Source organism: Chrysemys picta, chromosome 1 (assembly GCF_011386835.1).
Source record: "Chrysemys picta bellii isolate R12L10 chromosome 1, ASM1138683v2, whole genome shotgun sequence".
Taxonomy (NCBI): domain Eukaryota; kingdom Metazoa; phylum Chordata; order Testudines; family Emydidae; genus Chrysemys; species Chrysemys picta.
The window spans coordinates 293,969,464-293,984,008 of NC_088791.1; the positions used below are offsets into that span (position 1 = coordinate 293,969,464).

Below are 14,545 nucleotides of genomic sequence, written 5' to 3' on the forward strand. Positions count from 1 at the left end.
CACCCCTCCTGATCGGGACTGTGTGTATGGGGGGGCTATGTGACTTTGTGGCAGGGGGAGGACGGTTACAGATCCCCTGCTGCGTGGCTCTGTGATCCAGGATAAGGACCGCCGCATAAGATCTGTAACTGCCCTCCCCCGCCACAAAGTCACAGAGCAACCCACCCCCCCACCACAGAACATGAAAACCACCTCCCAGACTGACCAGGGTAACTAGTCACTGCACTGTGTATGTGCCCTGCTGCTGGACCTGCCCCCTGCCTATGTACCCTGCCAAAGGTGACTGTCCTGTCCAATTACCAACCCCCTTCCCTCCCTCCTCCAAAAGAACATGATGGAAACAGTAATTAACAGAAACGTATTTTTTATTAGCAACTACACATGGAACTGGGAGGTGAAACTTGGACGGGGGCTTGTGTGAGGCGGGAAGGAAAGAACTTGTCAAATTTTGGGAAATGAGAGCCTTCTACTACTAGAGCTGTCTGCAGGGGTGGAGTGAGAGTTTGCACGGACTCTGCCGCCCCTCCTTCTTTGCACTTTGGGTGAGGGGGGTATGGGACTTGGTGGCGGGGGAGGGCGGTTACAGATAGACTGCAGCGGGGCTCTGTCCTCCTGCCTCCGTTCCTGCAGAACATCCACAAGGCGCCGGAGCGTGTCCGTTTGCTCCCTCATTAGTCCAAGCAGCATTTGAGTCGCCTGCTGGTCTTCCTGCCGCCACCTCTCCTCCCATTCCATGTGTGCTTGGTGCATTTGGGACAAGTTCTCCCGCCACTGGGTCTGCTGTGCTGCCTGGGCTCGGGAGCAGCCCATAAGCTCCGAGAACATGTCCTCCCGTGTCCTCTTCTTCCTACGCCTAATCTGCGCTAGCCTCTGGGAGTGTGATGCCAGGCTAGGTTGTGAGACAGTCGCAGATGTGGCTGTGGGAATGGGAAAAAGGGAGTGAATTCCTCAGAAAGATAAATGTAGTTATTAACAAAGAACATAGTCTTTCTCTGTGAACAAGACCATGCACAGCACCTATCACATGCGCACTCAGGACAAGGTCGAATTCTCGGCCTTCGCATTCAGTGCCTGGGGTCTTGCACAGCAGATCTGAGAAGCGGGGCAGGACACCGGAATTTGTGTAGCAGGCAGACATGGTAAGCCGTAGACTTGTGGCAGCTTAAAACTTTAATATTAGCACTGGCCTCCTTTCACATTGAAAACAATGTCAGTCCCTGCTGCCAGCAATCCGGCAAGCAGGAACTCTTCCCCTGTCCCACCCCCTCGCGGCTGTCCCCGGGAACGATCCCTGTAGGCTGCCCCTCTCCCGCCTCCACCGCGTGGCTGCAAACCAGCGGTTACAGTTCTGTAAAGGAACGGGCAAGCAGTCCCAACACTAACATTCCCCTACCTAATTCAAAGCAGGTCACCATGAGCGACATCACCCTGATGAGGATCTCAGACAGCGATAAAGAAAGAATGCGTCGGGAAAGCCTCCAAAGACCAGGGCGGTATGCCGCCCTGCTGTGCAGGGCAATGATCCCTGAGTACTTGATTGTCTCGTGGCGCGGAAACGTGTCATACTACGGAGGACCCAATAAGGCCGCTCTCCCCAGGAACCTGATGCAACGACTTTCCAATTACCTCCAGGAGAGCTTCCTCGAGATGTCCCAGGAGGATTTCTGCTCTATCCCCGGACATATAGACCGCATTTTACTGTAGCTGCACTGGCAGGGACTAAACAGTAGAGCGGCTTGGGCAGAACAATCATGCTAAACCGGACATTGCTAGATTTTTTTTCAATAGTTGCACTGCCCAGGACTGAAACGTTAAGCGCCTAGGGCAAACTAATCATGAGAAACCCATTGTTGTTATTCTTAATATTCCTGTTCTGTTAAAAATAAATGTTTAGATGTTTAAAACACTTACTGGCTGATCCTTCCCCAGATTCTGTGTCCGGGTTAACGGCTGGGGACGGTTGGTAGGGGATCTCTGTAAGGGTGATGAAGAGATCCTGGCTGTCGGGGAAATCAGCGTTGTAAGCGCTGTCGACTGCCTCGTCCTCCTCATCTCCTTCTTCATCTTCCCCGTCCGCTAACATGTCCGAGGAACCGGCCGTGGCCAATATCCCATCCTCAGAGTCCACGGTCAGTGGTGGGGTAGTGGTGGCGGCCGCACCTAGGATGGAATGCAGTGCCTCGTAGAAACAGGATGTCTGGGGATGGGATCCGGAGCGTCCGTTTGCCTCTTTGGTCTTCTGGTAGCCTTGTCTCAGCTCCTTGATTTTCACGCGGCACTGCATTGCATCCCGGCTGTATCCTCTCTCTGACATGTCTTTAGAGATCTTCTCGTAGATCTTTGCATTCCGTTTCTTGGAGCGCAGCTCGGAAAGCACGGACTCATCGCCCCACACAGCGATGAGATCCAAGACTTCCCGATCAGTCCATGCTGGGGCCCTCTTTCTATTCTGAGATTGCACGGCCATCACTGCTGGAGAGCTCTGCATCGTTGCCAGTGCTGCTGAGCTCGCCACGATGTCCAGACAGGAAATGAGATTCAAACTGCCCAGACAGGAAAAAGAATTCAAATTTTCCCGGGGCTTTTCCTGTGTGGCTGGTCAGAGCATCCGAGCTCGGACTGCTGTCCAGAGCGTCAACAGAGTGGTGCACTCTGGGATAGCTCCCGGAGCTATTAGCGTCGATTTCCATCCACACCTAGCCTAATTCGACATGGCCATGTCGAATTTAGCGCTACTCCCCTCGTCGGGGAGGAGTACAGAAGTCGAATTTAAGAGACCTCTATGTCAAACTAAATAGCTTCGCGGTGTGGACGGGTGCAGGGTTAATTCGATGTAATGGCACTAACTTCGACATAAACGCCTAGTGTAGACCAGGCCTAAGATAATGATTACTAATCAACTAATTCAGATTATGCCCCCAGATTCTGCCGCCTTTGCTTGTGCTGAGTAATACTTTACTCTGTGAGTAGCTCCAGTTAAATCAATGTGATAAGTCAGGGAGTAGACAACTCACCCCGAGGAAGGGTTTGAAAATCTGGCCCTAAGCATCATGCTGAGCAGACAGTATCATAGAATATCAGGGTTGAAAGGGACCTCAGGAGGTCATCGAGTCCAGCCCCCTGCTCAAAGCAGGACCAATCCCCAACTAAATCATCCCAGCCAGGGCTTTGTCAAGCCAGACCTTAAAAACCTCTAAGGAAGGAGATTCCACCACCTCCCTAGGTAACACATTCCAGTGCTTCACCACTCTCCTAGTGAAAACGTTTTTCCTAATATCCAACCTAAGCCTACTCCACTGCAACTTGAGACCATTACTCCTTGTTCTGTCATCTGGTGCCACTGAGAACAGTCTAGATTCAGTCATTCCTCTTCTACTGGAGGATGGAAGTTATCAGATGAAGTTCCAGAAGTAGTCAGCCCACAGTAGGGAAAGTTTGTCTTTTCCTCTGTTGCTTCATCTATGGATCCTGCCCTGCATAAAAACAGGGCTATTAAAGACGGGACCAGCTGCCAGCCTTGCAGAGCCAGACGATGGGGGGACAAATATCCCCAGCCCTTTCCTCTGCTGATATTGTCATATCCTTGAGTTGTAGAATCTGTGTCGGGCTTTGACAAATTTTTCACCAGCCTCCGGTGACCCAAGTGAATCTAGATGTCGAGTCTTTCCCTAGGAATAATGACTGAGATTTTGACTGATCCAGTTTAACAAATATTAAGAAAAAACATATTACCCTTTTTATTATACAGATTCCTGCTTCTTTTAAAAATCACCAAACACTACCATTGTCAAGTGATTCCTGATCATAATTGCATTGACGAGAGGAGGGACAGACTGTAGTTCTTTAGAATTGAATCCCCACTACTCCCATGCAGTATGATCCATTTATTAAGCAGATCTCTACTTATTATTCACAGAGGACTTGATTCAGGCTGTTCTGTATCATATAGCTCAAAGTAGAGGGCCCTAGATGCGGGTTGTGTTGGGGTGAACTGAATCCAGATTATTTTAATAATGCAACAATCCCAGGGGGATAAGCATTTAATCAACTGATTGTATACAATATTATTGTACTATAAGTGTTATCGAGTAAGGTATCATATAAACTGGTGACATGCTGGTCAAGAATATCATTGTGTGATGCATGGATGGATGGTGCGTAAAGGATTACATAGGTGTGCTGGAAATATGTTCCAGAAATATGTTTTGGAGGCAAACTTGATAAATAAGTTTGTCCTAGTGGAAGGAATGTTGTTTTGCCTCCAATGTAAACTGAGCAAGGTGATGCCAATATAAACTGAGCAAGGTGACAACGGAAGTTACATTTACATGAGAGTCAACATGGGGATAGGAAGTCAACAGGAAGAGACAGACAGCAGGGGAGAAGAACTTTGTGTGGGGATAAACTTCAAAAGAATACGTTTCAAAGGTTGACTGGACTATCAAGAGAAGAGGAGAGAACCCCTGAGCTGTCCCTCACTTTGGGGACAAAGGGAATGGCACCATCTGATTCAGCAAAAGTTGGATCATCCTACTTGATGAGCTGGAGTTGCTGATAGCTTGATGTATCTTTAGGGACAGCGGACTTGGTTAATTTCTGTGAGTGTCCAGCAGGAGGGCCTGGGTACTGCACAAAGACACCTCTGGGGAATTCAGAAACTGGGATTCACTGGACGATACCTGCAAGGTGTAATTTAGATGAGCAGAGTCTTGAGGAGATTACTGGAAAGGCAGGCAGATGGGTGTGGCAGGGAGGTGTCACACAGTTTAAGCTCCAGGAAAGCTCTCTCTTACAAACGCAGAGAGGTAACACAGTGGTTTACAGTTTCGGGCTCCCTGAGGAGAACGTCACAACCTACAAGGATTGATTCACCCCTGCTGGTGGGAACTGCATCTCCCTGGGCCAGCAGAGGCTGCTGTGTTCCTGGGTGGGTTCATCCCTGTTGAGGGCTGCCTGTGTTTGCATTGCCACGCTCTCCCGGGGCATGTTGCTGGGAGTGGGCAGCATCAATGTGCAGCCAGAGCACCCACCCCGGCACCCTAGCTACTATTATTCCCTGGCCTGTGCCTCCTACTTTTAGGCCTACATCAGTGGTCTACAGTAGGAGAAGTGAGGCTGGGCCCCTGGCATTTCAGGATGAGAATGGACTTCCAGGCTTCTGAGTGTGAGAGTGGGAGGAAGGAGCTGAAGAACACTGAAGCAAAGCAGAGGGTTCCATCTTATGCAGAAAATGGCTACCTGCCTCCTCAAAGGCTAATAAACGCCTCTCTCCTGTTCTATGGTCCCTTGGCTTCTTGTGGGGTGGGGGGTGGTGGATGCTGCTGCAACTCTTTCCAGGTGGATATTCCACAAATGGAAAATCTTTGCCCTGGATTATGCTGCTACTAGCCAACCATGAACAGAGGCTGGATGAAATCTCTTCTATTGGTTTCATAGACATCCTCCTTTTCTAGTTGTTGCACTTCAAAGTCAAGAATTTATAGATATTAAAACACCACCATGACCCTAGACTTTTTCAATCTGTATTTTGTCCCATGTCTGAGATTACCAAGGGAGCAAGACAAATTAGTTTGGCACATTCAATTTCCAAGACATGTGGGCACTTTTCTCTGCAAGATGAATGTGGCTGGAAGTCATCTGTTATTTCCTGTGAAATATCTCCTGTTTGTCAGTGCTGATTGCTGCTCTTCTTATCCTCCCCATAATCCCCCCGCACACATGCACGTGCACTGGTGGCCACCCATCCTTGCTTCTCTGTTTGCTGATCTCTACAGCTTCCTTGGGAGGCTGTGCCAGCAAGACAGTTTAGAATGGAAAATGGCAAAGCAGGAAAGCCTGCAAATTGCATCAAAGCAACATTGTAGGCTTTCATAGCACTCCCCCTTTGATAACCGGTTGTTTGTAATGAATAGCTTTTAGTCCATCTAGCATGAGAGTTAATTTGTGTGGATACTAGGCTGTTTGTAAGATCTCCAAAACCATGCTTCTTTCCTACTTTACCACCCAACTATTTGATAAATTCATCGATGTGCCCAAAACATCACTAATTGAAACATTTCTCTGACTGTGGGCACTGACCCTGATTGCTTTCTGTCTTCTTTTGTGTCACTTGCATTTCAAGGTGGCTAAGAAGAGGCAAGATCCTCAAGAGTCTGTTTACTTTAACAATCCCCACAACAATGTGTTGCTGGGCCTGAACCTGCATTCATCCTGCAGCCAAAACTCACATCCGCCAAAGCCAAGAGCACTATGAGAAGATGTTGGGGATCCCTGGCCAGCTTCACTTTCAGGGACACTTCTATCTTGAGAGTCTGTTGAACCACTGGTTCATTTGCACACTCTGACAACTTGTAAATGAGTTACTAAGGAGCACACTCTTCCCCTCCACGCCACCATGTTGTAGTGGGGCCTTGAAGGGAGACTGTGATTCTGCTGCATGGCAGATGGAGGAAGGCTTCTCATCCCATGCACACAATGGAAATGTGTCTCATGGACTGCTATGGAAAGGGACTTCAAAGTGGTGCAGGTAAACTGTGGGAGGCACAAGGGCGGGGTTGGTGAATCGGTGGCCGCATGAGTCAACCAGCCTGTCCACTGCCGTCTTTCTGGCCCCACCCTCATTCACATCCCTGGTATGCATGGAGAGGCAGGGAAGAGGACCTTTGCATTTTATATGGATCACCTATGCAAGTTTAAGTGGGAGAGGGGATAACTGGTTCCTGCGTGTTGACTTGCATGCAGTCTCTGCAGTTGCCAGCCCAGCAGCAGTATTTTGACTTCCTTCACGAGGTCATGTCTCTGTGAATAATGCCACATCATGAAAGGTAGCTACCAAGCGTGAGAATTTGGACACCTCTCTATTTGCTTTCTAAGAAGCTAGTCCTTTTTCTTACTCATTTTCTAGAGCTCTTGAGGAGAACTTTTGAAAACTGCCCAAAGGTTGCTGGATATTTGGAAGAGATGTCACACTCAACAGAAATCAATATTCTCCTAAAAGCAACTGTGATTCGTATTGTTTGGTTTATGTTTCCTTTCCCCACGCACCAAAAAAAATCACATCACATTCTCAGAAATGTTCTTCCCTGGTACCAGGATGGTCTTGTGGTTAAGACACAGGAGTGAGACTCAGGAGACCAATGTTTAATACCTGGTTTTTCCACAGACATCCTCTGTGGCCTGGGCAAGTCACTTAATCTTTCTATGCTTCAGTTCACCATCTGTAACATGGAGACAATAATGCTTTCCTCCACCAAGCCTTTTGTCTTTCTTATCTATTTAGATTGTGAGCTCTTCAGAGTACCATCTCCTACAATGTGTTTGCATAGAGCCTAGCACAATGGGGCCTGTAGGTATTACTATAATATACATAACAACAGAGCTATAGATGTTTATGTAATATGACTGACATTAACTACACAGACTGGTAATCAAGAGATAGATCCTGTCTTCCCTTGAGACATTCAGATTAATAGTACAATAGGAGTTTTTTCCTTTCTGCTTTGTCTTAAATGAAAATATCAAAAGTAGAATCCAGAATTTGTTTCTTTTGAAGCATGTGCACATAAAGCAGAGACAGCTCCAATAAATCTCCACACTTCCTGCAAACAATGACCACTTTGGTTGCAATGTCACCTAACAATGTAGCAAGACAAGGTAGGTGAGGTAATATCTTTTATTGGGCCCACCTCATCTCTCTAATATCCTGGGACCAACATGGCTACAACTACACTTCAACTAACAATGTAGGCATGAAAGAGTCATTGTTAGGATGAAGTCTCCTGATGCTCGAAGTCAAAACAAAATAATGTAGTAAAAGCCATCTATAGGGTGACCAGATGTCCCAATTTTATAGGGACAGTCCTGATATTCAGGATTTTGTCCTTTATAGGTGCCTATTACCCCCCCCTCCCCCGTCCTGATTTTTCACACTTGCTGTCTGCTCACCCTAGCCATCTAATACCGAGTTTGTGGGGAGGGGGAGCGGGCTTGTAATGTCATCATATTTGGTCAGATAGTTCAGACACCATTTGGAAATGGCACTGCTCTTACATAACCCACAATTTTCTTACTAAATATTTCTAAATACATACTGTAAAACCATGATGTGATTTTTTCCCAAGCTTAATCAAAGACGGGAAGGAAAAGTCAGAACAGTAATTTCACATCAAAAATAAATCCCTTAGTAGTCAATCTACTTGAGGAGAAAGGAAATTATTACATTGACCTGGCTAAGTACCGTCATATCTTCCACTGGAATAATTTTTGTAGGCAGAGACCCACAGTCCTACAATACTAAAGGATAGATCAAGAGACCACCGTGTGCGCTGAAAGGATTACAGTCCAGTGCTTTGTAGGATTGAGACTCTTTGCCAATCCATATAAAATTACAGCACCTCCCTATCCCATGTACTGGGACTAAGAGTTATTATGGCTAACTAAACCAAACACCAGTGGGTGTGACACTCATGTGGCAAAGGCCTGAGTCAGAAGTTTACCACAAAATTCAAGTTTCTTATAAATTAAACTCCACAGTAGAGACAACAAACAAGATGGGAATATATGCTCAGAGAAGGGGTCTGAGTGTCAAGACTACTAACTTCTATTCCTGAGTAGGGCGCCAATGAATCACTGTTTGTTTAATCTCTCAGTGCCTTAGTTTTCCCATCCATAAAATGAGGAAAATACCTTCCTTTTTTTTTTTTTTTTTTGCTTAACTGATGTTTGTAAAATGTAAATATAACAGTGTAAAGGGAAAAATTTCCATGGACTTCAATTGGCTTGGCTAAATAGCTCTTAATCATGTATTACAGTTTAGACTGAGGGCAGTACTTCACTACGGGGGTGAGTCGATCTAAGTTATGCTACTCCAGGTACGTGAATAACGTAGTCGGAGTCGACATAGCTTAGGTCAACTTACCCTGGTGTCCTCACTGCCCTGCATCGATGGGAGGTGCTCTCCAATTGACTTCCCTTACTCTTCTCAGAGAGCTGGAGTACCGGGGTTGACCAGAGAGCGCATTGCTGTCTTCACTAGACCTGCTAAATCGATCCCTGCTACATCGATTGCATCAGCATCGATCTCCCCGTAGTGAAGACCACCCCATATAAGGACCACCAATTAAGATGTCATTGATGATGACAATCGGTTCTGAAACCATTACAAATTGTAGATCCCTTTACAATCTTATTGCCATGTGGGTACATGAAGAGGACCTTGGGATTATGCCATCATACAGCTCAGTTACACAAGAAAATGATTTCAAGGCACGTCCACAGAGATCACATCATTATAAAATTAAAGTGAAACCAAACTAGTGTTTATGAGCAGTTATATTGCCATTAAAAATCTAAACTCAAACACTGATTACATCTTTCACTAAAGTAGTGACAAGCTCCCAGGAGCTAGAACAGGTCCCAGTAGCTACAGAGCAGGTCCTCAAGGAATCAATTTTGAAGCACTTAGAGTAGAGGAAAGTGATCAGGAATAATCAGCATGGATTCACTAAGGGCAAGTCACGCCAGACTAACCTAATTGCCTTCTATGAGCAGATAACTGGCTCTGTGGATAAAGGGAAAGCAGTGGACGTGTTATTCCTTGACTTTAGCAAAGCTTTTGATATGGTCTCCCACAGTATTCTTGCCAGCAAGTTAAAGAAGTCTGGGCTGGATGAATGAATGATGAGGTGGATAGAAAGCTAGCTAGATTGTTGGGGTCAATGGGTAGTGATCAACAGCTCGATGTCTAGTTGGCAGCCGGTATCAAGTGGAGTGCCCCAGGGGTTATTAATGATCTGGATGATGGGATGAATTGCACCCTCAGCAAGTTTGCAGATGACACTAAACTGGGAGGAGTGGTAGATACACTGAAGAGTAGGGATAGGATACAGAGAGACCTAGACAAATTAGAGGATTGGACCAAAATAAATCTGATGAGGTTCAACAAGGACAAGTGCAGAGTCCTGCACTTAGGACAGAAGAATCCCATGCACTGCTACAGACTAGGGACTGAATGGCTAGGCAGCAGTTCTGCAGAAAAGGACCTAGGGGTTACAGTGGATGAGAAGCTGGATATGAGTCAACAGTGTGCCCTTGTTGCCAAGAAGGCTAATGGCATTTTGGGCTGTATAAGTAGGGACATTGCCAGCAGATTGAGGGACATGATCATTCCCCTCTATTCAATATTGGTGAGGCTTCATCTGGAGTACTGTGTCCAGTTTTGGGCCCCACACTACAAGAAGGATGTGGAAAAATTGGAAAGCGTCCAGCGGAGGGCAACAAAAATGATTAGGGAACTGGAGCACATGACTTATGAGGAGAGGCTGAGGGAACTGGAATTGTTTAGTCTGCAGAAGAGAAGAATGAGGAGGGATTTGATAGCTGCTTTCAATTACCTGAAAGGGGGTTCCAAAGAGGATGGATCTAGACTGTTCTCAGTGGCACCAGATGAGAGAACAAGGAGTAATGGTCTCAAGTTGCCGTGGGGGAGGTTTTTAAGGTCAAGATTGACAAAGCCCTGGCTGGGATAATTTAGTTGGGGATTGGTCCTCCTTTGAGTAGGGGATTGGACTAGATAACCTCTTGAGGTCCCTTCCAACCCTGCTAGTCTATGATTCTATGATTGATGACGGGGGAGTTAGGGATGTTGCCCCAACACCTGCTGACACCACCAAGGATCCTTCTGCCCTGAAAACATCCACTCCAGATGCCTCCACTGCATTGCGAGTATCCCGCTCTCCCCTTCCCTGATGGAACTCCTCCATATACAACCCTGCTGCCCTGGAGACCACACACTGACCAAGGGGAGCTTCTACAATGGGGTCTCCAGGAATCTTTGTTGCCTTTATCTCCACAGATAATTTGTGCCTGGCTCCAGCACATACTGAAACACATGCACATTCCAAATCACTGTGACACCAAACCTCCACTCCAAACTCATATTCCCTCCACAAACCAGCTATATGTCACCCTAGAACTTGGACCCCATATGCCTACCACCATGGCATGCTTATATTGCTACGGGTAGAGTTCAGGTTTTTTGTTACAGCGGGAGTTAGGGGAATGCAGTGCCTGTGTTGTGCTTCAGCAGGCAGAAATGGATTGCCGAGCCGCCGCTTCCAGCAGCGAACCGCGGCCACTGGGAGCCGTGATCGGCCGAACCTGCGGATGCGGCAGGTACACAAACTGGCCCGGCCCGCCAGGGGCTTTCCCTACAGAAGCGGCGGAACAAGTTTGGGAACCACTGGCTTATGCAGTCTTTGCACTGGGGGTATACTAGTTCCACAGAAGGAAAGACATAAATTGACTTGGATGTCAAATGATGATTTCACCCAGAAACAGCTTGATCATGTTGCTACTAGTAGGTACTGGAGAAGACCACCGTTAGACCCCAGGGCATGTATGACTGCTGATGCCGGAAGTGACCACCATCTTGTTATTGGGACAATCAAAATAAAACTAAACAAAGGTTACACCATGCAAGGTAGAGGGTATGCATGGTATTAGAAAAATGCCAGATCCAGCAGTGAAGGCGCATTTCAAGCTGCAACTTAGCAATATGTTTGAAAAGTTAAAGACACTAATGGATGACATAGAAGAATAACAGCAATTTTTCAAAGAAGCAAGTGTGGATGCCACCAGGACTACAGTGGTGGGTGAGAAGATTTACGAAGAGTGGCTCCTACCAAATACATGGACGTTTGTTGAAGAGAGGAAACAACTAAATAAGAGAATTTAACAAAAATGAAACCACAGTAAATGAGCTATTCCACAATAACAATATGCAGACAAAACCAAGGAAGTTTAAAAGATGAGCCAGAAGAGATAAAAGAGAATGAATGCAAAATGAAGCAAGAAAAGCTGAGAAGGCTTACAAGAGAGGGGGTTTCTAAAGAGCTTTTTCTAGTATCTAAACAACTGACATCAGAATTTTTGAATCACTGTGGCATTGTGAAGGCTGAAGACAGTACGCTTTTAACCACGTAGGGAGGGCAGAGAGTCAGTTGAATGGAACATTTCCAGGCTGTGCTCAACCAGCCAGAACCACAAACACACTGAGGGACATGAAGAAACAGCAGACTTATCTAGATCATTAGAAGTAATCACCTTTGAGGAAGTAAGTAGGTCAATACACCAATGGAAGAGTGATAAAGCACAATGCTATCATTGGAGAAGAGGTGTTATCTGCAAAATCCCTAAAACCAGCTTATTGTGATACCTGTAGAGGGATAACACTCCAGTCTGTACTGTAAAAGTGTTTTGCATTACCATTTTGAATAGGATGAAAACTGCTATTCATAAAGTACTCCAGGAAGAACAGGCTGGATTTTGATCTGGTAGGCTGCGCTCAGAGCAGATTTTCAGCTTCAGAAGACTTATTGAGGGAGGCTTAGAAGACCAACAGATTTTTTTTTAAACTTCCCTTATTTTACAAAAGAATTTGATAGCGTCCATAGAGAAGCTTTTTGGAAGATCTTGAGGCACTATAGAATTCCAGCAAAGACTGTTAATTTAATAAAAGCTGCGTATGAAAAATCTACATGCTGCATCAGACTAGAGAGTGGAGACACAGAATGGTTTAAGATTCTTAATGGCACAAGGCAAGGTTGCATACTATTTCCACTTCTCTTCTGCACTGCCATAGACTTTGTGATGAGAAGAGTGATGGCTGCGGCCGAGGACACTGGTACTGTTTGCAAGATGATATCATCAGACTGCATAACAGCTTGCGGGTAATGAAAAAAACTCATTATGAGCATAAAAGCAGAAACTGCTAAAGTGGGACTTTGTATCAGTACACAGAAAACCAAGACCATGGAGATAGAAGAGAATGCTATCAATACTGGTAGATGTGTGATTGATAGAGAAGCGTACAAAAGAGTTGACAACTTTATCTATTTTAGTGGTACAGTATCTGCTAATGATCAGCTCATGAAAGAAGTGATGGCACGAATCACTAGAGCCAGTGGATCATTTTCCCATTTGTCAAACATCTGGAAGAGTAAGAAGATACATCTACACACTAAAATGAGTTTGTACACTATTCTCCTCCCAACAGTACTGTATGCCTTGGAAAAGTGGTAGATGGTAGAAGTATACAACAGAATGATGAATGTATTCCACTGGCATTGTTTAAGAAGAATCTTGGGAATTCATTGAAGAGATCATGTAACCAATGTGGAAGTGTTGTGCCACATGGGTCAGCAGACAGCTGACATAATAATTAGACAGAGACTGCTACGGTGGTTTGGCCATGCCATCGGGCTACCCCACGGCAGAAGCACAAGGTATATCTTAGACTGGATTCCAGCTGGAGGGAAGAGAAGGCATGGAGGATAAAAAATGACCTATCACACGATGATCAAAAATGATGCTGCTGTCATGGAGACAACTTATGATGGAGTCAAAGATCTTGCTGTGGACAGATTGCAATGGGAAAAATTGGTTGCCTCAACAATAAGGGCTGGTCTACACTAGGGGGGGATCGATCCAAGATACTCAACTTCAGCTACACGAATAGCGTAGCTGAAGTCCAAGTATCTTGGATCAAATTACCTGGGGTCCAGACGGCGCAGGATCGACGGCCGCAGCTCCCCCGTCGACTGCGCTACTGCCGCTCGCTCTGGTGGAGTTCCGGAGTCGACGGTGAGCGCGTTCGGGGATCGATATATTGCGTCTTAACGAGACACGATATATCGATCCCGGATAAATCGATTGCTACCCGCCAATACGGCGGGTAGTGAAGACGTACCCACAGTCTAACTAAATGATTGCTTTGACCTGCATATGGATCGTTTTCTCCAAGCTATCTTCATAACTCATTTCTGCCCTCACTGGCAATATGCATAACTGGTTGAGCCTCATGGCCACCATTCAGCTCTCTTCCATCTTCTCGCTGAATTTGCTATTCTCACTAATCAGTAACTATCCTGGATGCTGAGCTGCTTGGCCATGCCATTTTTAGTACTGATTGTGACAGCTCTGCCCTCCTTTCCACTACTTCACATGGGCCTCATGTACACCCACACCTTCTAAGTGGCAACAGATGAAGATATTATATTTGCAGATTTCAGAAGCATCATTTTGACAATCAGGGAAACATGACCTTGCTTCCTCTTTAGGAAAGGTGTAGCTTATACTCTCCCAGTGCAGTCCTCCACCCCCAAACTACCAAGGCTCACATCAGCCAGTGTCACTGAGAGCTACTGGCCAAATTAGTGCTTACCCCACCTCTCTGTGAGCTACTTTGTAGTTGTCTTCTGTGGAATAGATGGAGAGAGGAGTTCCTGGCACTTCCTCTCCACCCTTACACCCCAGAGCACCTGCAAAAGACAGCTGTAATTTGCTCCTATATTTGGATTGCAGACTGATCTGGACAATTTGTGCTGCCCATAAATAAATCTCTCCCTCATTCAACCCACCTCCCTCGTGCTCTCTCGCTCCTTATTTACTGAGCAGGGCAATTTAAAGTCTTTCTAGCTTCCATCCTACAATTCATTACCAAGTAAATGGAGACTAAATGTCATCTTGCATTGACTCCAGCTAGTAG

The 14,545-nt window shown here is 46.0% G+C and overlaps 1 protein-coding gene across 1 annotated transcript; it reads right to left on the reverse strand.

The window, feature by feature from the left end:
* Positions 1–386: 386 nt before the first annotated feature.
* Positions 387–2,790, reverse strand: LOC135983171 (myb/SANT-like DNA-binding domain-containing protein 1). Its single transcript, XM_065593338.1, has 2 exons — positions 1,912–2,790; positions 387–917 (listed from the first exon to the last, which is right to left on the reverse strand). Exons 1-2 carry the CDS (start codon positions 2,486–2,488, stop codon positions 442–444), a joined length of 1,053 nt encoding a protein of 350 aa, XP_065449410.1. The 5' UTR covers positions 2,489–2,790; the 3' UTR covers positions 387–441.
* Positions 2,791–14,545: the final 11,755 nt, after the last annotated feature.

Excerpts from the sequence above, each read along its gene's own strand:
- LOC135983171 (XM_065593338.1), bottom strand. The coding sequence starts at position 2,488 with ATGCAGAGCTCTCCAGCAGTGATGGCCGTGCAATCTCAGAATAGAAAG. Across the intron at positions 918-1,911 it reads ATCTGGGGAAGGATCAGCCA|CCACATCTGCGACTGTCTCA; the intron begins GTAAGTGTTTTA and ends CCATTCCCACAG.